This window comes from Vipera berus, assembly GCF_964194415.1.
Source record: "Vipera berus genome assembly, chromosome: 2".
Taxonomy (NCBI): Eukaryota; Metazoa; Chordata; class Lepidosauria; order Squamata; family Viperidae; genus Vipera; species Vipera berus.
The window spans coordinates 23,289,331-23,312,390 of NC_138203.1; the positions used below are offsets into that span (position 1 = coordinate 23,289,331).

The 23,060-nt window shown below is 44.2% G+C and overlaps 1 protein-coding gene across 2 annotated transcripts in view; it reads left to right on the forward strand.

Annotated features, from left to right (window-relative positions):
* Positions 1 to 23,060, forward strand: part of PARP8 (poly(ADP-ribose) polymerase family member 8) — a 187,803-nt gene that overhangs the window by 93,933 nt on the left and 70,810 nt on the right. For both annotated transcript variants that reach the window (XM_081320533.1, XM_081320534.1), the window contains exons 7-9: positions 9,008 to 9,102; positions 19,688 to 19,748; positions 21,431 to 21,521. In XM_081320533.1, the coding sequence (XP_081176659.1) occupies positions 9,008 to 9,102; positions 19,688 to 19,748; positions 21,431 to 21,521 (247 nt within the window). The remainder of the gene's footprint in view (positions 1 to 9,007; positions 9,103 to 19,687; positions 19,749 to 21,430; positions 21,522 to 23,060) is intronic.

Genomic DNA, 23,060 nt, shown 5'->3' on the forward strand with positions numbered 1-23,060 from the left:
GTCTATGAGGACAACTATTCAGTCTCTTCTTAAAAACCACCAGTGATGAAGCACCCACAATTTCTGTTGGCAACCTATTCTACTGGTCCTCACTGTTAGGACGTTTCTCCTTAATTCCAGGTTGCTTCTTTCCTTGATTAGTTTCCATCTATTGTTTCTTGTCTTGCCCTCTGGTGCTTTGGAAAATAGGTTGACCCCCTCCTCCTTGTGGCAGCCTCTTAAATACTGGAATACTACTATCATGCCTCCCCTAGTTCTTCGTTTCTCTAGACTAGCCAATCCTAAATCCTGTAGCTGTTTTTCATATGTTTTAGTCTCCAGGCCTTTAATCATCTTAGTTAATAGCTTTGGTTTATTTTATGTTCTGTGTGAAACATTTGCTAAGCATTTAATTTGTAAACACACACCCTCTATTGTTCTTATTGAATTCAGCATTGAACTTTCAATTCTTTATTCACACCAAGCATTCAATACGCCAAGGCGTTTACCATTCATTTTTTTTCCTATTCAGCAAATTTTCAGTATATTTTTTCATAGTCATACATTTCTCCGTGACCCACTAAAATGCAAAAATGCAAAATTTTTGTCTGCATCTCACAATATGAAGCCTGATCATGTTTCCAATATTCTGCTATCACTATTTTACTCTTGTGCCCTGTCACTCAGAATTCTGCCAAAATAACTTTCCAGGCCCACTTTTCAAATTAATTCCTGTAATATAATTTTTATCATCATTTATACCTTTATAACTGCTATAGTATTGCATCCTGTGAAATGAATAGAATTGTCAGAATAGAAGGGACCTTGGAAGGTCTTCTAGTCCAGCCCCCTGCTCAAGCAGGACAACCTATACCATTTCAGGCAAGAAGTCTCTTCTTAAAAACCTCAAGTGATTTCTGAAGGCAAGCTGTTTCACTGGTTAATTGTCCTCATTGTTAGGAAGTTTCTCCTTAATTCCAGGTTGCTTCTCTCTTTGATCAGTTTCCAACCATTGTTTCTTGTCCTGCCCTCTGGTGCTTTGGAGAATAATTTGACCCACTCTTCTTTGTGGCAGCCCCTCAAATACTAAAATACTGCTATTATGTCACGCCTATTTCTTTTCTTTAGAGTAGCCAAATCCTGGTCCCGCAGCCGTTCTTCGTATGTTTTAGTTTCATGCCTTTGATCATCTTAGTTACTCTTCTCTGATTTTATTTCAAAGTCTCAACATTTTTTTTTGTAGTATGATGACCAAAATTGGTTGCAGTATTCCAGATGTGGTGTCACTAGCATTTTATAAAGCGGTACTAATACTTGGCGTGATCTTGATTCTATGCTTCTGTTTATACAACCCAGGATTGTATTAGCTGTTTTGGCTGCTGCTGTACACTGCTGGCTCATAGTCAAGTGATCATCCACTAGGACTCCAAGGTTCCTCTCACAGTTACTGTTTTTGAGTCAGGTCTCACCTAATCTGTACTTAAACTTTTGATTTTTCCTGCCTAAATGTAAAACTTTTGCTTTTCTTCACATTAAAATTCATTTTGTTGGATAGGGCCCATTGTTCAAGTTCTTTTTGGATTCTGAGCTTGTCTTCTGGGGTGTTGGCTATTTCTGCGAGTTTAGTGTAATCTGTAAAAATGTATTGACCAATGGACATAAATAATCATCAATTTAAATGTATACTAAAAATTATAATTAATGCAGAAATGGCTTTGAATGGATCTAAGAACAAAGCCAAATAAAAGTGATAAGGAATAGAAATAGATGGATCCATTAATCTTTCTCACTAAATAAGTGTTGTGCTTTTAGTTAATGGAACTGGATAATCAGAGATGAATGGTTGCGATCAGTTCAAAGATTAGAAGGTAGAGATGGTAAGAAAGAAAACAGCTTTGAGCTTTGATAGTTTTGTTTCTTCTGCTAGACACCTGTACAGCTTTACAGAGAAAAATGCTTTGTTCTTCACAAACGAGAACCAGAAATCTATATCACGTCTCAATTTAATGGCTCATTACTTTTAAGTACAATCTTTTCAGGCATATCTTTTATCTTTCTGAGTACTTCACTTTTCATTATGATAATGTTTCTGGAAATGAAAGCAAAACTGCATTTGCCTAGACCCCCCCCCCCAAAAAAAAAAATGTTAACATTATTGTTGTGCCTCTCTTTAGATCTACCTAAGAATACATGTAGGAATCCATCATTCAAAGTTGCTGCTACTGTATTCCCTATGTCTCCGTACACATGGAGAGAGACTGTATTTGTTTCTTTTTTGCATTTGCCACCATTGAACTGGTCCTGCTGTACTTTTACACAATTGAATTGTTATGTCAGAAAGTCTCTGACATGGCTTTGATATGAAACCATGCATTTTTCTTCATGTTTTGAATGCTCAACTGGGCATTCTTAAATGCAACAGATCTTTTCTTTCAGTTCCACACTACAGAGATGTGCAGTAGGTAAGGTGTGGAATTAGAACCAGGGAGACCCAGATTCAGTTTCATTTTAGCCATAGCAATCTATTAGATGTCTTTGGGACTGTCAGAATCCATTCATATCACATTCATAAATGTATCTTTAAAACATTATCCCCCCCCCCATTTGGATTCTGCCATCTCCCGAGGAAGGAGGAGCATATGTGGATTCAGCCTGCCTTAGGTTATTTCAAAGGTTAAGGAAACCTTTTGAACTGGGGGGATCAAAAGGGAGGGTTAGAGAAGAAGGTATCTGGCTTGTGTTTTCTTTTAATTCTGGAGAGGAAGAAGGCAATAACCATAAAGATTCGAAGTTCCTTTTTTCCCCACGAAAGGGATGACACGAAGTAGAAGGATGGGGGCTGACCAAATGGGGTTGAGGGAAGCGGGGTTGAACCGGGTACCCTTTATAAAATTTCAATTTGTAAAACAATACTAAGTCCTGTCTTGTATTCCCACAACCAAGCATGTCCTAGTAAAGATTTTCTTTTGGACTAGAACTGACTCCAAGAGTTTTTGTCTTCCTAAGATGTGGTTTGGGGTGGGTCCTGACAGTAGACAGGACTTGCACTGAAAGTCAACCTGGAAGGGAGAAACCTTACCGGGGGACTTTGCAACAAATACAATGTCTGGCGACGAAGCAAGAGAGGAGGGAAGCCCCATGGAGAGGGAGTCTTCCCCCCCGAATGGAATCCCAGAGACGATGGGAAGCTGAAGCGGCATATTTTCCCGAGGAAGAAGTGGTGGAGCAGCACGACCAAAAACCCTGGTGGTTGATGGGCGTTGGAAGGAAAAGTGAGTGGGAAAAGGCATCGGGAGAAGTGACCCTGAGACAGAGCGACCACCAACCGGAATGGAGGCAAGAGATGGAGAGCTCCCTGCACGCCAGTGAGGAGGAGTGGATCCTGGAAAAAGCCATTGATCTGATGAAAGCAACCCTGAGCTCACTAGGAGAGAGCTGAAAACCACAACCGAGGCAGCGCCTGGGGCCGCAACTGGAGAGGTAACGGAGGGGATCCAGCACCTGAAACCCCGGGGCCATCCAACAGAATGGGAGTCGCTGCCTCAGCAGTACCCCCCCGAACCACAGACAGGGAGCAGGATGAGGAGAGAGACCGTCCGCGGCGCAGACAACGCTGCAGTCAAAGACTCCTGCCCCTGGAAACAAAATTCAAGGGAGAGCCATCACAATTGGGGTTTTTCTTAACCCAAGTCCTTAGCTATATGGAAGAATACGGACGGGAGATCCCCAGTGACAAAACCCGCATCCGAATTGTGCAATCCGCCCTGGACGGACCGGCTGCAGACTGGGTGGTGAACCTACATGACTCCAACGCCCCAGAACTCAATGATTTCAACTGGTTCATGGCATCCTTGAGGCGGCATTTCGAAGATCCCTTGGCTGATCATAAAGCCCAGGAGAGAATCAAAACAGTCAGGCAGGGTAGACGGCCGGTGGCTGAATACACCCAAGAATTCCGAGCCATTGCCAGCAAGCTGAACTGGCCAGAAGACATCCTCCTTAGCCATTTCAAAGACGGGCTAAACTATGACCTGTATGATGCTTGCCTGCCTCGAGGAGACCCACACCATCTCGACGACTGGTATGTCCTGGCAGAGGAGAGGGAGATAGACCTACTGAAGAGACACCTCAGGGGAAACCATGGGGCCGCCCACCAACCGAGCCAACACGCGAGGGAGAACCCACCGCCCACAGCTAAAAAATCAACAGGCTGTTTCAAATGCGGGAGAGAGGGTCACCACGCGGCAGACTGCCGCTCAAAAACCCCCCAGCTTAAAACAGAGTCATCACACCCCAGGAAACTAGGGAAACCCCATGACAACCCAAAAGAATCTTCCATGAAGGGGACAGGGGCTGTAGAGTCCACAATTCCTGCCAGGAACTGGGATTGGACTCCGGCCTACACCGCAGGGGCAGTGGACACTTCAGAAGACAGCTCAGAGGGAGAACCATTGGTAAGTGGACCCCTTCCACCTACTGTATACTTAAGACAGTGACTATATTAGCTTCCTCTATGCCTAAAGCCTTCAAAATAAAAGCTCTGATAGACTCTGGCTGCATCCACTGCCTCATCAGCCCAACGCTGGTGGAGAGACTGAGCATCCCAGTGAGGAGGCTAAAACAACCAATCTCCTTTAGTCAATTAGATGGATCAATAGCAGGGGGGGACCAGTACCCTAGCCACCTTACCAATTCACCTGTCCCTGGGGTCTCATGAGGAAGACATAACGTTTATAGTGGCTCCATGCATGGAATGCCCAAGGATTTTAGGACTGGAATGGCTGAAGCAATGGAACCCCGGGATAAACTGGAGGACAGCAGAACTCAACTTCCCAAAAGGGGAGCAGGAAAACGTAACCCCCAAAGCACCCCCCAACCCAAAGTGAGGAGACAGCAGCAGTGGGGAAAGAGAAGGGGTTACCAGAGATACTGGAGGAATATAGGGACCTTGCTGAGGTTTTCAGTGAGGAGCGGGCAGATGAGCTTCCCCCCACTGCCCCACAGACTGCGCCATAGAATTCAAACCCGGGGCAAAACTCCCAAAACCCAGGATGTATGCCATGAGCTCAAGGGAAATGGCAGAAATGGAAAGATTCATAAAGAAAAACTTAGAAAGAAGGTTCATCGAGCCTGCCAAACCCAAAGTGGCAGCCCCAGTCCTGTTCAGGGAGAAGAAAGATGGTTCTTTCCATTTGTGTGTAGATTATAGAAATCTGAACACAATTAGTGAATGTAATCTGTACCCTCTACCCCTAATGAAGGATATGCTATCCCACCTATCAAAAGGAGGGATTTTTACTAAACTAGATCTGAGGGAAGCATATTACTGTATTAGGATTAAGGAAGGAGATGAATGGAAGACTGCATTCAACTGCCCAGTGGGGTGCTACCAATTCAAAGTATTGCCATTTGGACTGCAAGGGGCCCCTGCAGTCTTTATGCAATTAATTAATGACGTGCTAAGGGAGCACCTATATAAGGGGGGTCCTGGTTTACCTGGACGACATTCTTATCTTCACGGAGACCAAAGAGGAACATATCAAACTAGTCAGAGCAATCCTGAAAAAGTTGTGAGTTGCCCACTTATATGCTAAATTATCGAAGTGTGAATTCCATCAGGAAAAAATCAACTACCTGGGATATCGCATATCTCCAGAAGGCATCGAAATGGACCCTGAGAGGGTCAGGGCAGTATTAGAGTGGGCACCCCCCTGCACACAGAAGCAATTGCAAAGTTTCCTGGGGTTTGCAAATTTCTACTGCCAATTCATCCCCGCATTTGGCCAAATAGCCATACCCCTCACAAACTTGTTAAAAACAAAGGGGGGGGGGCTGTGAAATCCAGCCAGCCTCTAAAAAGGACAATGGAATGTCAAGCAGCATTTGAGAGGCTAAAGAGACTCTTTTCTGCTGAACCTGTACTAAAACACCCTGATCCCGACAAACCTTTTGTAATACAGGCAGTGTTGTGATTCAGGGTCAGCCTGTGGGTTCGGCAGTTGGGTCGGACGACTCAGAGGAGGAGGAGGAGGGGGGTGTTGAAGAGCTTGCTGAGGGGGTTGGACAGCTTGATGAGAGCCCTCAGCCAGGCCCCTCTCACCTGGTCACGATGCAGACCCAGCTGTGTGAGCCTGACAGCGTGGATGAAGATGACCCACAGCTGGCCCTGTTCAAGGATGCCCGACGCAGGAGGCAGTCAATCAGGAGTAAACAGAGAAAGGCAATGGGGCTCCTCGGAAGGAGGCAGAGAGAAGCCACGCCCTGAACTGTATTTAAGGGGGAATGCGTGGGAGGGCTGGTTTGCTGAAGGCAACCGCTTGAAAAGCTCCTGTTTCTTGGTTCGTGTCTTGTTCTATTTGTTTTTGTAGCAATAAATTTGGCAGGCGTAATTCCAGCCTCTTGCCTTCTTGTAAAAGGGGTTGTCCCTGCCTTTTCTGCAGGGCCGGTAGCAGGCTGGTACAGAACAGGCAGATGCGAGCGATGTAGCAGTCGGGGCTGTATTATTACAGGAAAATGATGAGGGGACGTTGCAACCTTGCGCATATACATCCCTACAGATGGACATATCTTTCTTTTAAGGAGAGTGGGATGTCAGAATCCATTCATATCACATTCATAAATGTATTTTTAAAACATTATCCCCCCCATATGGATTCTACCATCTCCCAAGGAAGGAGGAGTCTATGTGGATTCAGCCTGCCTTAGATTATTTCAAGACAAAGGAAACCTTTTGAACTGGGGGGATCAAAAGGGAGGGTTAGAGAAGAAGGTATCTGGCTTGTGTTTTCTTTTAATTCTGGAGAGGAAGAAGGCAATAACCATAAAGATTCGAAGTTCCTCCTTTTTTCCCCACGAAAGGGATGACACGAAGCAGAAGGATGGGGGCTGACCAAATGGGGTTGAGGGAAGCGGGGTTGAACCGGGTACCCTTTATAAAATTTCAATTTGTAAAACAATACTAAGTCCTGTCTTGTATTCCCACAACCAAGCATGTCCTAGTAAAGATTCCTTTTGGACTAGAACTGACTCCAAGAGTTTTTGTCTTCCTAAGACGTGGTTTGGGGTGGGTCCTGACAGGGACAGTTTTCCCTAAGGTGCTTTTGCATAAGGCAACTGGAGATTTTTAGTTTTTTTCCTTTGAAAATGTTTCACTTCTCATCCAAGAAGCTTCAGCTGACAATCTTTGGGACAACCATAACCAAGAATCTCCATAGACACTTTGGGCTAATTGTTTTCTCTCAGCCCCACCTACTCTCATGGTTATTACTGTTGCGGAGGGTAGAGGTAACGTGCAGGTTGTTAGATATAGCATCTTGAACTCCTGGAGAGGCAAGATATAAAGATTAGAAACACTCAACAGAAACAAGGATTCAAGCATGCATAGGGAGGAAAATATATTAAAAGCTGGTGATGTATCCTTCTGTGTAGGTGTCCTTGGGAATCAAAATTCAGTGTGAATAAAACCAGATACACTATACTTATAGAGAAATCTTTTACTTGGACAGATGCATTCTATTGAGTTCCATGGCCGACAGTAAATCAAGTCGCTTTGTAAAATAGGATACTGCAGAGTTGTTGACAGCTGTCAGTTGTTCACAACTGTTTAATTCTTCAAATAACTTCCTAGTCCCCCCCATTGCAGTCTGGAGTTTTGCAATTTACCATTCAACTGTATAGATCTTTCATTATACCTAGTGCTTCAACAAAGCCTAAAGGAATGTGCAAATCTAAAAGGTAAACATTCAGACTCCAATAAAATCAATGCACATTTTTAATGTTGCTATAGAGTAAGTGCGAAGAAATGGTCTCTAGCTAAGGAAAAAGTGCACCAGCACAGTGATGATGCTTAATTCTATCATTAGATAACAACTTCAGCATTTGATAGTCTTTGCCTTCAGTCAGAATTATTTATACCATATAAGTCTCCTACTCATGCCAATAGATTGGTATTTAAAGAAATCTTATTCAAGGTTTTCTTGGCATACATTCATCCTGAACATCAACTATAAGATGAAATCATGAATGGCAATTTGGCACTGGCTAACAGCATATTTATGAAATAAATTTATTAGGTATAAGTAATATTACACAAAGTAGAAGTATGAACGACTGCCTGGGATATTGTTGATGTATGACAGTTAGTTGTAGATTATGCAATTTGTTAACACTAAGCATTTTCTAAATATAAGTTTTATTAAGAATTTTGATTCTAATAGTAAAATTAATACAAACTAAACTTAAGAGACAAAAAGAGAAAAAAGAAAAAGTGCAGAAAAAAGAAAAAGAGAATATAATAAAGAAATGCATAAAGAAGTGATTCTTCACAACAAGCATAAACAAATTTAGTAACATAGATGTAGTAATTTAATAAATACAAATTAAAAGAAACTGGAATCCATGTGGTATACTGTGCTGTAACTGAACAACAAATTATATCAATGTTATGCATTCTCAGTACTAATCTTTTCTGTTCTGGCCTTTTAATGAAGAAATACAATAATTTTTGAAACATTTATATAACATCTCCATGTAGGATTATTTTTTTTAACAATGAGTACTTAAATGCTATCTTGGTTTATACCTATTACATGAAGATAGTCAAAGATTAGATGTCCTTGTTTGTTATGAGAACTAAATGCAATGACCATGTTGACAGATTGCATAAGTCTGAATAACAATTTTGCCAGGAGCAGCAATAGTAAAGATATGTTTTTTTTATACTCTTCCTGCTGAGTGCTGATGGAAACAGAATTAACATTTTGGCTTCATCTACTAAGAAATCCAGTAGGGGTTTCTCAGGGCAGGACTTAGGAGAGAATTCTAAGACACCATATAGCAAAAATGAGTTCTCAATGGGAAGAGCACATTCAGCAGAATTAGGTGTCTTCCCTTTTTACCAGTAGGCAATTTTATGTTTGGACAAGGCCCTGAAAAGGAAAGTGAGACATTGGGGAAGAAAAACCTCCCTTTGGTACTCAATTTGTGATACCTTAAAAGAAAATCTTTCTTACTCCCCATTCCTCTGCAGGTTAGTTATGATGGAGAACTTCACAAACACCCACAGCTGGAAGCTGACTTGGCAGCAGTAAGAGAAATCTATGGGCCAAATGCAGTATCTCTCAGGTTGGTGTGTCTATTTCTCTATTCAATTACCTATCCATTGAATTACCCACATTCCTATCAGGGGTGTCCAAATTGGTTTGTTCAAATTGATTCAAAAGAATTCCCAATTTTTTTCTGACTCAGAAATCTGAATCAATTCTGTCTGAGTCTCCAAACCTGATTCAATTTGAGCTAGTTTAAATCATTAATATATTGATACATGCATTGTGTTGTCCCAATAAATCACAATACATTCAAGTATGATTAGTTTGACTAATGAGTCCACTCAACCCCTTGGTTTCCTTTATTAAATGACTTCATCCTTTCAATGTTCAGGTGTTAAGTGTTAGCTCTTTTTCATTTTTTTCTTTCAATATTAAGAATATCTATGTAAGAAAGGAAAAGTATGGATAAACACTTATATTTTGACAAAAAAAGAGAAAGTATGTCATCAGAAATCTGATAAAAACTAAAGAATGAACATACAAATCTAGCTATGAGATGGACAGCCATTTGCATTAAACAAGTAAAAAAGAGAAATGTAATTATAATTAAATAGCAATGTAATTCTCTTTTCTTCGTAAGGAAAATTCTAACTAGGTGATGTAGATGTTATCTTGAAACACATTGCAAAGCCCTGATTTTCTTTTAAGTTACACTGAAATTGAACCAGGCAGTCATTCAAACAGAATGTTTTCTATTTGGCCATTCTAATGGAAAATAGTCAAATCAATATAGGCAGAACTGGTTGCAGGCCTGGAGAGATTCTGGGCAAAAGTCAGAACTTTTCTAAAATCCATTTAAATGTCCCACAATGCCTCAAACTGTTTGTGCATTAAAGCATTATGGGAAGCAGTTATAGTAACAAGATTTAGATATTCATTGCTGCTTAGAACATTGGTGTTTTTCTTCATTTTTTTTTTTAAAAAATAGGTGATTAAATTTGAAAGTAACTACACAAAAGTCCTAATTGCTGGCTCTAGGCTTCTATGATAAATCTGTTTTTCAGAGGCATACCTTGGATTATTTACTGGAATAATGAGATTATTTAAAGAGCAAAATTTGAATTAGGTGATGAGTGTTATAAACGCTTTTAATTCTTATTTTTAACAATTAAACATACTTAAAACGTTCTTTTTAACTTCACTGCCAACTTAGGTGAGTCAGTTCATTATTTCTAAACATATTAATCGCAGTTAAATTATTTTCTTAAAGCCACAATCCTAAATAGATTTAGATAGAAAGGGAAATTGTGTTCCTGTAAGTGATGCTGACTAACATTTCATGAAATTGGCAGTACTTCCTGAACCTATTAGAGGCTGTAGTTCAACTGTCATGAATGTAAAGTTTAACAGTGATTTTTTTCCTCCCTGTAATATGCATCCCTAGGATTCTACCTTCAGTTCCGATTCCTGCCTAACGTCTTCAGCATACTATCATAGGCTGATATATTACTGGCTTTCTTCCTTTAACCAAGTGTTATTTCATATGATTGCAGCAACTGGTAACTCTTATGTATAGACTGGCCCAGAATCTTGATAGTACAGTACATTCATTTATTCATGAACTGAATTGCATACTTGTATTCCACATGAATCAATCAAAATAAATCATTGCCAGGGAAAAAGTGGTCATTGTAATTGCCAAAACTCCCTTGAATAATGACCATCCCACTTTTTGCACTTGCTTTATGTGGCATTTAATCTTTATGGATCAGTTTATAGTTTATGGACCAGTCTTCACTAGGATTCTAGGTATAATGTTATTGCAGATTACAGCCTTGTCTTTCTCTTAATTTGAATGCTTTGTCAGTTTTTGAATATAACCTTCTGGGGCTATTTCATTTGCACTCTCTACAGTTATCCAGACCCACAGTGAAGCAAAAGATACTTTAACATTCATTTGTTTCATTTGCTCAGTGACATGTAAATTGAAGTGTACATTCCAGTTCCTTTGACAATATGTACAGGGAAAAAATATTTTCCTTAAATGCTGTTTGAATTAAGTGGAAATTCATTGAGTATGCAGAATGTTGGAGATTAAAGTCCAAGGAGGAAATGAATAAGATAATCATTTAATTGCATATCCGGATAACAGCTATGGTTGAAAAGCTCTACATAGCTTCATAATAAGCTCCCTTTGGGTTTGCAGTTATGAAAGTAAATTTAACTATCATCTATCTATCTATCTATCTATCTATCTATCTATCTATCTATCTATCTATCTATCTATCTATCTATCTATCTATCTATCATCTATTCATTAGAAAGATGGCTGCTTCTGGCTTGGAACAAATAAATGAGGAAGCATTACTTTCTTTTTAAAAAAAAGAAAAACCCTCTCTTGTGTGCAAACTGTTGAGTGTGTTTTAACTTCCTTGGTGGACAAAAAAATGCTCCCTTGAATACTGATTGATTTTTACTCTCAGCTTTATGGCTAGTCTCCAACTTCCATAACCTAGTCTGGCAACTGGGACATCACTGTAAATTAAACCAGGGTCACCTTCATAGGAGGCCTCATTCCCACTTTCCATTCCAACTCATCAATCAATAACATGCAGTGCTTTTTCAACTGCCATAACATAGCCCCATAACATAATATATTTATATTTAGACAAGAGATGGGCAAGGAACTGCTTTTTCTTGGGGCTTATCAGACTCTCTGCACTACTGGGCTTTTTTATTATTACAAGAAATAAATGAGAAGCTGAAATGTTGCAAAATAAAAGGCCAGTTTCTAGCCACATCTGTATTTACAAGAATGAGTCTGGACTCCACATGGCCTATACACGTCTTTTTTGACAGCCAGTGATTGATTTGGAAGCATGTTTAGAAAACCAAAGTAATCTGGAGTAATAAAACAAAATTCTGGGGAGGAGAAGATAGTCTATACTCTCTGCTTAATCACTTTTGGTTCATGAGTGTTTTACAACTAGGGCAGATATTTGGGAATAGGCGAGCCATTTTTTTATTGGAAATTTTTTTGGATATTCCTAAATTAAGAAGATTCAAAATTAATGCTGTGCCAAAAACTGCCCTGCAACTACTCAAAATTTTATGAAGGAGGTGTTTTTCTACCTTATTTGGGGGGAGTTTGAGAATTTCTTTTGAATATTCCCTATCTATCAACATATCATAATTTCCCTTCACACACACACACACACACACACACACACACACACACACACACACAGTCAGAGTCAGAGTCAGAGTCAGAGTCTGCTTATGGTGTCTTCTCTTGGCTATGAGTGAACGAGAGGAAACCAGGAAGGCTACAGCTTGCCAGAGGGATCATTGCACAAAGATGAACTGGATACTTACACACACACACAAACACACACACACACACACACACACACACACACACACACACACACACACAAACTTTGGCCTTGTATTTAGAATAAGTGCAAGAAGACCATCCATGAAATTTTTATCAAAGTTCCTTCTTTAAATGAAATTTCAAAAGCATTGTCTCTTTCATAAGATGTAGATGGAAAAGGAATGTGTTTGCTGCACATTGTTATTCTAAATGAATTTAGCAATTTAAGAAGTTTGCAGCCTAGTTAAGAGAAAGCCTGTGCTTTCTCTTACATATAAAAGAAAGGTATTATAGCAATTGTCGAATACTGGACAGTGTCCATGGGAGAATATAGGTAAAGGTTCCCTCGCACGTGTGTGCTAGTCGTTTCCGACTCTAGGGGCCAGTGCTCATCTCTGTTTCAAAGCCGAAAAGCCAGCGCTTGTCCAAGGACATCTCCGTGGTCATGTGGCCGGCATGACTAGACGCCAAAGGCGCACAGAACGCTGTTACCTTCCCACCGTAGTGGTCCCTATTTTTCTACTTGCATTTTTACGTGCTTTCGAACTGCTAGGTTGGCAGAAGCTGGGACGAGTAACGGGCGCTCACTCTGTTACACAGCACTCAGGATTTGACCCACCAAACTGCCGACCTGATCAACAAGCTCAGCGTCCTAACCCACTGAGCCACTGTGTCCCTTATGGGAGAACAACTTTATAGAAAATTATAGATAAAATTGTTGTCAGGGAAGTTAGAAAACCTAATCTTTCTTTCTTTTGACAGAATAACAAAACTGTTGGTTCCACCCAGATTCATTTTAGAGGATAAATTCTTTGCCATCATTAAGCATGCATTAGAACCAAAATATTTTTATTCTTTTTTCTGTAAGATTTCTCATAATTTCTGAAGTACAGTTTTCTTATATATGAAAAGTCTGTGGGAATACAACGTTGGTTCTTCAGATGAGCTTAAACAATATTTATAATTGATGACCTTGAAAAAGTAATTACATTTGCTTGATATCTATTAACCTTTCATTACCAAACTAGATAACATCATAACTGCACTAATGATGTCACCTAGTTTGATAATGAAATGTCTGTAGGAAAACAACTAAGCTTACAGAGCACCAAGGACCCTACAGTTCACCCTGAACTACAAATATTCTCTTATATCATTTTATTATTAAGCAAATATTGAATTCAATGAAATCACATTTCCATATACTATACATCAGACATGTCAAACACAAGGCCCGGGGGCCAGATCCGGCCCGCGAAGTGGTTTCATGTGGCCCGCGAAGCCATCCTGGAAACAGTGAGGGAACGGCCCCCACTGCCTTGGCCCTGGCCCAGAGACCCTCCTTCTGCCAGAGACCCTCAGATCTGTCCCACTCCTGCCCGGGCCCCCATAGTCACCCATGATGCCAGCGATGTAGAGCTGGCCATGCCCACCCAGTAGGCCATACGCACTCTAGCCACGCCCACCCAGTAGGCCAGTGTTGTGATTCAGGGTCAGCCTGTGGGTTCGGCAGTTGGGTCGGATGACTCGGATGACTCAGATGAGGGGGAGGAGGGGGGTGTTGAAGAAGAACTTGCTGATGATGGCTTGGAGGCTCCGCAGAGCCCTCAGCCAGGCCCCTCTTACTTGGTGGAGACCCAGCTGCGTGAGCTCGACAGTGTGGATGAAGATGACCCACAGCTGGCCCTGTTCAAGGACGCCCGACGCAGGAGGTAGTCAAGTAGGAGCAAGCAGAGAAAGGCTGTGGGACTTCTCGGAAGGAGGCAAAGAGAGGCCACGCCCTGAACTCTTATAAAGGGAGTGTTTGGGGGAGGGCTGGTTTGCTGAAAGCAACCGCTCCGATAGAGGATCAAAGCTCCGGTATCTTGTTTCATGTTTTGTTTGTTTGTGTAATAAATTTGGCAGACGTATTCCAGCCTCTGCCGTTTGTACAGGGGTTGCCTTTCTGCAAGGCCGGTAGCAGGCTGGTACAGAACAGTTTGCTTTCAGCCTCCCACCCCTTACTAATATTATGGAGCAGCTATGTGCTGAGAATGCCCAGCTCACCCAGCAACTCACTTTGCTGGCAGCTCAGGTGGCTCAACTGCAAGCACAGGTTCATGCTGCACCCCCACCCAGGAGAAAATGCCAAGTTGCAATGCCGGATAAATTTACAGGTACTCCAGAACTGTTTCCTGCTTTCCTGGGACAATGCCAGCTCTTTATCAGCGTGAGAGCAGCTGATTTCCCCACTGACCGGGATAAGGTGGGGTTTGTGTTAAGCCTTCTTTCGGGTGATGCAGCTCGTTGGGGCACGCCTCTGCTGGCTCAACCTAGCCCATTGTTGGACAACTTTGTGGGGTTTTGTGATCATATGCGTCTGATGTATGAGGACCCTATTAAGACGCAGACTGCCACTCGACGTCTGAAAGCTCTGAGGCAGGGTCAACGCCCCCTACAGGGCTATATCAGCGATTTCCGGCTGCTTAGCCAGGATTCCGCCTGGAATGAGGCTGCGCTCGTGGATGCCTTCCAGGATGGATTGTCGGAGGAGATGTTGGATGAGCTGGCCCGTGTGGATATTCCCTCAGACCTGAATGGGCTGATCCATCTCTGCCTGCGGATCGATGCTCAGTTGCAGCAGCGAAGGAGTCGCCGTGCCACCCCACAGACCCCTGCCGCCCCTGTTGTGCGTGAGCCCCCAGTTCAAAGGGAGGAGCCAATGGAGCTGGGTGCCGCCAGGTCTCGTCTATCGGTGACTGAAATGAACAGACGACGATCGGGGGGGTTGTGTTTTTACTGTGGGGACCCTGGACATTTGGCTGCTTGTTGCCCAAAGAAGCGACAGCGGGCATCAGTGACCGAGCCTGCCCCGAGAAAGTCCCCTACTTTTCTGTCGGGAAACGCCCCGAGCCCGATCTAGACGGTGTGATAGATCGGGCGTCCCACAACAACACTGAGCGACGTCTTTCCGATGCTGCCTGTGGACCTCCACGGCATTTGATTTTGGAGGCACGTCTGATCCTTCCTGGCAAGCCAGAGGGGATTCCAGTCCATGCCTTAATTGACTCTGGGGCCACCACAAATTTTATGGACTCAGCGTTTGTGGCCAAATGGGCTGTACCCCAGTGCCCGGTGGATCCGCCCATGTTAGTGGAGACTATCGATGGTCGAGTGCTCCTGTCTGGGCCTATTACGGCCGCCACGCAACCATTATGTATGGCCATCAGTTCCCATGTGGAGGCCATCCAGTTCTATATCACCTCAGATCTGCACTTCCCCGTGGTCTTGGGACTGGCGTGGCTCCGGGCGCATGACCCACAGATCTATTGGTCACAGAACTTGGTCACCTTCCCAAGCTTGCAGTGCGTGGACCACTCCCGCCATATCTGTGCCGGCCAGGTGGAGGGTTCCCCAGGGGTTTCCTTGCCTCCCGAACTGTCCGACTTTGCTGATGTGTTCAGCGAGTCAGAGGCGGATCAATTACCCCCGCACAGGCCCTATGACTGCCCCATTGATTTAGTCCCTGATGCGCCTCTCCCAGTGGGGCGTTTGTACTCCATGTCGGACCCCGAGTTGGCTGCATTGCGGGACTTTCTGGAGAAGAATTTGGCTCGCGGTTTCATCCGGCCCTCGTCCTCGCCAGTGTCTGCACCCGTGCTCTTCGTCAAAAAGAAGTCGGGCGAATTACGGCTTTGCTGCGATTACCGAAAACTCAACGCCATCACGGTGCGCAACCGTTACCCGCTGCCCCTCATCCCCGAACTCTTGGACCGACTCCGGGAAGCTAAGATCTTCACGAAACTGGACCTGCGTGGAGCTTACAACCTCGTCAGGGTTCGGCCGGGTGATGAGTGGAAGACGGCGTTTGGTACTCGCTATGGACATTTTGAGTACACGGTGATGCCGTTTGGCCTGACCAACGCCCCCGCTGTGTTTCAGCATTTCATGAATGACATTTTCCGGGATTTGTTGGACCAGTTTGTCGTGATCTACTTGGACGACATCCTGATCTACTCCCCGTCGCGTGAGGTGCACCATCAGCATCTCCATCAGGTCCTGCAGCGACTCCGAGAACATCGGCTGTTTGCCAAGTTGGAGAAGTGCCAGTTCTACCGGGTGACCATCGATTTCCTGGGTCACCGCATTTCTCCTGAGGGCATCGCCATGGAGCCGAGTAAGGTTGAGTCTTTGCAGAGTTGGCAACCCCCGCGTCACGTGAAGGATGTTCAGCGACTTCTTGGATTTGCCAACTATTACCGAACTTTCATCCCTGGGTTTGCTGCCTTGACAGCCCCCCTCACCCGGCTCCTGCAGAAGAAGACTCGGTTCCAGTGGAACGCACCAGAACAACAGGCTTTCCAGACTTTGAAGGAAGCCTTCATGAAGGAGCCCATCTTGAAGCATCCTGACCCGCAGTGGCCGTTTGTCGTGGAGGCGGACGCCTCCGACATTGCCATTGGGGCAGTGTTACTCCAGGCCACGACGCCCAGCGGTACCCTTTTCCCTTGCGCGTATCATTCACGAAAACTGAACCCTTCGGAGCGCAATTATACAATCTGGGAGAAGGAGCTGCTGGCCATCAAAGCGGCGTTCGAGGCCTGGAGACATCATCTGGAGGGAGCGCGGCATCAAATCGAGGTCCGGACGGACCATAAGAATCTGGAAAGCCTGCAGACCGCTCGGAATTTGAACCAGCGCCAGATCCGGTGGTCTCTTTTCTTTGCGAGGTTTGACTTCCGGGTTCGGTACATACCAAGCGGGCACAATCAAAGAGCGGATGCTCTGTCCAGGAAGCCCGAATATACCCGAGTGGAAGACAAGCTTCTGCCCAGGACAGTGATCCCCGTCGAGTCTTTTGCTGCGGTACGGGAGCCGGTTGATATACGGGCTCGGATCCGGGAGGCACAGCAGCAGGAGGTGTGGGTGGCTCAGCGGAAGGAGGAGGTGGGGCCAGATTCTCCTTGGACGGTCACGGATGGACTCTTGTATTATCGTGACCGGCTCTATGTTCCGGGAGGGCCACTCAGGGGACTCATCCTCAGCCAGTGTCACGATAACCCGGCAGCGGGGCATTTTGGCCTGTTCAAGACCCTGAACCTGGTCTCCCGTACCTTCTGGTGGCCCCGAGTCCGACACGACGTCCAGTCCTATGTCACCTCCTGCATCCCATGCAGGCAGGCCAAGTCAGCGACAGGGGCCCCGCCTGGATTATTGCAGCCCTTGCCAACACCCAAAAGACCCTGGGGGGCTGTGTCCATGGACTTTCTGACGGATTTACCCCCATCCTCTGGTTTTACGACAGTGTTTGTGGTGGTGGACATGCTGACCAAGATGGCGCACTTCATCCCCTGTCGCGGTTTACCATCAGCCCGCGCCACTAGTCGTATGTTCATTCAGCAGGTGTATCAGCTGCACGGCCTCCCTGATAGAGTCGTCTCCGATAGGCGGGCCCAGTTTACAGCCCGCTTCTGGCAGGAGTTGATGCATGCGTTGGATATCAAGATTTGCCTCTCGTCCGCGCATCATCCTCAAACTGACGGGGGAACCGAGAAGGTCATCGGTATCCTGGAACAATATCTGAGCTGCTACGTCAATCTGCAGCAGAACAATTGGGTGGACTATCTGGCCATAGCTGAGTTTGCATTTAACAATTCGCAGCACACCTCCACACAGATGACACCGTTCTTGGCCAATGTGGGTTATCACCCCCGGTTTTTCCCCCTTTCTCCCGTGTACTCACCGGAGCCGGCAGCGAACGACTTCATGGCAGAGTTACAGGCGATCCATCGATTGGTGTGACGTCAGTTGGAGAAGGCCAAGGCCGATTACAAAAGGTTTGCTGATCGGTCAAGACGGGATACGCCTCCACTATCGGTGGGGGATCGGGTCTGGTTGTCCACCAGGAATCTACCGTCAACACGGCCGGTGAGAAAGTTAGATCACCGATATTTAGGACCGTTCCCAGTCGAGGCTGTCATCAATCCGGTCGCCTATCGCTTAACTCTGCCACGTTCCCTGCGCGTGCACCCAGTCTTTCATCGGTCTCTGTTGGTCCCCGAGCAACCGGCTTGTCCACTCCGCCGGGCGGAACCTCCCCCATCAGGACCTCGTGATGGAGGCAGCACCCCCGAGTACGAGGTCGCCAGCATCAGGGATTCCCATTGGCTGAAAGGTCGTTTCCAGTACCTGATCGAATGGAAAGGTTACGGACCAGAGGACTTCACCTGGGAAGACGCGACCGCCGTTCATGCCCCTGCGTTGGTGACTGCTTTTCATGAACAATTCCCATCCCGACCGCATCCAGATCGGCAGCCCCGGGGGAAGGGCCCTGCGGTGCGGGATAGTGTTGTGATTCAGGGTCAGCCTGTGGGTTCGGCAGTTGGGTCGGATGACTCGGATGACTCAGATGAGGGGGAGGAGGGGGGTGTTGAAGAAGAACTTGCTGATGATGGCTTGGAGGCTCCGCAGAGCCCTCAGCCAGGCCCCTCTTACTTGGTGGAGACCCAGCTGCGTGAGCTCGACAGTGTGGATGAAGATGACCCACAGCTGGCCCTGTTCAAGGACGCCCGACGCAGGAGGCAGTCAAGTAGGAGCAAGCAGAGAAAGGCTGTGGGACTTCTCGGAAGGAGGCAAAGAGAGGCCACGCCCTGAACTCTTATAAAGGGAGTGTTTGGGGGAGGGCTGGTTTGCTGAAAGCAACCGCTCCGATAGAGGATCAAAGCTCCGGTATCTTGTTTCATGTTTTGTTTGTTTGTGTAATAAATTTGGCAGACGTATTCCAGCCTCTGCCGTTTGTACAGGGGTTGCCTTTCTGCAAGGCCGGTAGCAGGCTGGTACAGAACAGCCATGCCCACCCTGGCCATACCCACCCAGCCCCCTGAGGGCAACCGCAATGCTGATGCGGCCCTCAATGAAATTGAGTTTGACACCCCTGCTATACATTCACTATAATTTTTTCAAAGCTTCTTTATTGGGAGAGATGCTTGACTGTGCTATTTGCTTATTTATTCTTTGTGTACTTTAGGGTCGACTGTTTGTTTATCTAGTCAAATCCTGTCTATTTTCACTAGCATGCACTCTTCAAGGTTTTGCTAAACTGAATAGGGAACCTGTAGCATACATAACATTCATTCTATCACTAAAAAAATATTTATCCTAATCCATTGGCAAATCAAAATTCTTTCACTATTATAAGAGCAGTTTCTTCTGCTCAAACTGCTCTTCAGATAGCCAATTAGCTTGGGAAGGATGATTAAAAGTATCAAGACTTAGATATAATGTAAGTTGTTTTTTTTCCTTTCAGGGAATATGGAGCCATTGATGATGTAGATATTGATCTGCATATTGATGTTAGCTTTCTTGATGTAAGTAAACTAATAACAAGGTTTATAATGAAGGTTGATAAGCGACTGTCTCTGTCTTTCAGCTGGATAGTCAACTGTTTACAGGCAGTTACCCCTTTTTTTAACTTCATAAATTTTTCTTGCATTGGGAAGAATGTCTTTCTGTTTTCAGTGGAAATATTTGCAGACTGATTTCCAAAGGTAAATTCCTATAAAAGCAATATGCCCTAGATTTCTTTGGAAACACATTTGTGAGATCTGCCTCAACTAAGCCCAATGTGACACACCTTGAATTACGATCAGCTAATTTCATTGGATAAAAACATTTTCCCAGTTGTGCCTGAAAAAGAAAGCATCTCTGAAGGTTTGTAAAAGTTCTGTACAAAAACAGGATAGTTGTGTTCTTGAGAATAAAAGATTACATGGAGAATGTATGTAATAAAGAATAATAGTTCTGCATTATCCTTATTAAGAAGGTGTAGTAGAGAATTGATTTTAAAAATACTACTTTATGAAAACATGGATTGCAAAATAGATTGGATTTATACTGATTTACACATTCCTGATGGAAGTTATGTTATCTATTATCACATGCTTATACCTCAGATGACCAATCTCTAGTGCAGCTCCTGAGCCCATATTTTGTGGCCCTCAGACCCACCTCTGAAGGTGATGAGTAAAAACCTGTGATAGGATCCTGTACTGTCAACATAGCCAGGTGGAAATTATACACAAAGTGTATCAATGCCTTCAGATAGACTAAACATAACATTTTTTTTTTAAAAAAAATATCTTTTCTCAGAGGAAAATGGAATCCCTGCCAACAAGTGTGGTTGTATCTTTCTCCTATTTACCTGCCAAGCATTAAGTTACCTGTTCAAGAAGGTTGCACACTGTCACTTTTCAGTGATTTCTAATGTCACAAGCATGGTGTTTTTTTTTCAATCCAATTTGGGGATACCTAAAAAAAGAACTTGGAACCTATTACATACAAAGGATGTATGTACCAATGAATATATGTACAGATGGTGTAAAAGATGGTGGTTGAATTTTGGTTTCATTTCTGGAAGCTTAGAAAACCAAATCTTCCAGAACAAAGTTTATATGTTATTACGACCATGCAAATTTGGCATTTCTTTCCACTTGCAGAGCTAATTCTTGTACAAGTCCCAATTTAGTTCTACTACTGACCTTTTGTATATTAGATAACAGCTGATATCAAACATGCCTTAGCCCAGACATGTCAAACACAAGGCCCGGGGGCCAGATCCGGCCCGCAAAGTGGTTTCATGTGGCCCGCGAAGCCACCCTGGAAACAGTGAGGGAACGGCCCCCACTGCCTTGGCCCTGGCCCAGAGACCCTCCTTCTGCCAGAGACCCTCAGATCTGTCCCACTCCTGCCCAGGCCCCCATAGGCACCCTTGATGCGAACGATGTGGAGTTGGCCATGCCCACCCAGTAGGCCATACGCACTCTAGCCATGCCCACCCAGTAGGCCACGCCCACCCAGGCCATACCCACCCAGCCCCCTGAGGGCAACTGCAATGCTGATGCGGCCCTCAATGAAATTGAGTTTGACACCCCTGCCTTAGCCAATCAGTTTAGGTGAACACTTTCATTTCCTTTGCCAACTGCCAAAAAAACTATGTCCAGTGTAAATTTGCTGATAATGGCTAACAGGTTCTGTTGTGCTCTTCATTCAGGAAGAGATTGCAGTGGCCTGGGACGTAATCCGCACAGAGCCTATAATTGTGCGTTTGCACTGTTCACTCACACAATACTTAAATGGACCTGGTAAGTTACATTTGTCTTTCTCCTGTATAATATCTTCATAAGGACATCTATTTATTTAGAATGATCTTTCGTAGGTGGTACATAATTCTGCTCTTTGAAAACCAAACAGGTTGGGTTGTTAACGATAAGAATAGATTGTTAATAAAGAAAACTGGGAACTTCATTATTTTGTGTGGTCTTCTAGTTAAATTTCAATAGTCGTCTCTTTGTTATTTGAAGTCCCTTGTAGAGAAGGAAGTCTGGAGCTGGCTTGTTAGTGAAAGAAAACAAACAGAGGACTCTACAAAGATGTAGAAAACCTGCTATAGTTTATTCTCCCGAGAGCCTTAAGAATTCAGTGTTGGGATTGAAAACAAGACAGACTCTTTGGAGTGTCAGCAGTCCTAACCAAGAACTCAAAAATAAACTCACTTTTTAAAAAAAAGAAAGAAAGCAAAGCAGAAGAAAATGTGTCAGGCTGCAGCAGTTTGAGGCTTGTTATCCTCCTTTTATGCCAACAGACTTAACGGGCATTCAGACTTTGGCATAAAGGCATTTCTCTTCCTTGGGAGTCTCTGGTCCAGGGCTTCTCAACCAGGATTCCATAGATCCATCCTGGGTTTCTGTGAGAGGTCACTAATAGTTCCCTGGAAGAAGATGATTTATTTTAAAAAAGTAGAAGCCAAACAAAACCCCTCCAGCTTCCAACACTGGGATGGCCCGCCAAAATGTGCATGAGCTAAGGAGTGAGACAAGAGGGAAGGAGGGTTGAGTAGCAGGTGGTGAGAGACCACAATGCAAGAGAGACACCACCAGGGCCTCCATGCTAGAGCTCTCCTTAACAGTGTATGCCTACCTTTCTGCAGGCGCAGCAGCTTAGGCGCTTCATTTATATTATTTATTTATTTATTTATTTTATTATATTTGTATACCACCCTTCTCCCGAAGGACTCAGGGTGGTGAACAGGGCACAGGAAATATGGGGCTTGCCAGCTTGGGCACCAGTGGTGGCTGGAGCCACCACAAAGGCCAGGGAGCAGGGTGTAAGGAGTGAGGGAAAGGAAAAAGTTATTCTTTACTTTTACTTTAAGAACTCTGTTAATGCCTATATATGAGCCTACACATGAAATGAATATAATGATGTATAATTCTTCCCCTGGAGATGAAGCACGCCTCCACTGTCCTGGACTTCTGAAAAGAAGTTAAAACATGGCTCTGCAGCTTTAAGGGGGGAGCCCAGAGGAGCATGCAGCCAAGGGGCTGTTTAGTCCCCTGAAAGCCCTCCCCTCACCTTTTAACTAATTTTAATAGTATTCAATCTCTCTTGCCTCCTCCTAAATTTTTAACATTTATAGGTACTGTTTCAAATTTTAACATTTTTATACCGCTCTTTTAGAGAGATAGGCCAATCATAAATGTGAAAAATAAGTAAATAATTTTGTAATTCCTGGCCTATATTTGAGCCTGAAGCTACAGGGGTTCCTTGAGGCCTAAAAAATATTTCAGTAGTTCCTCCAGCCTCAAAAACCCATCTGGCTCCTTCCTCTTAACGCTTTCCAA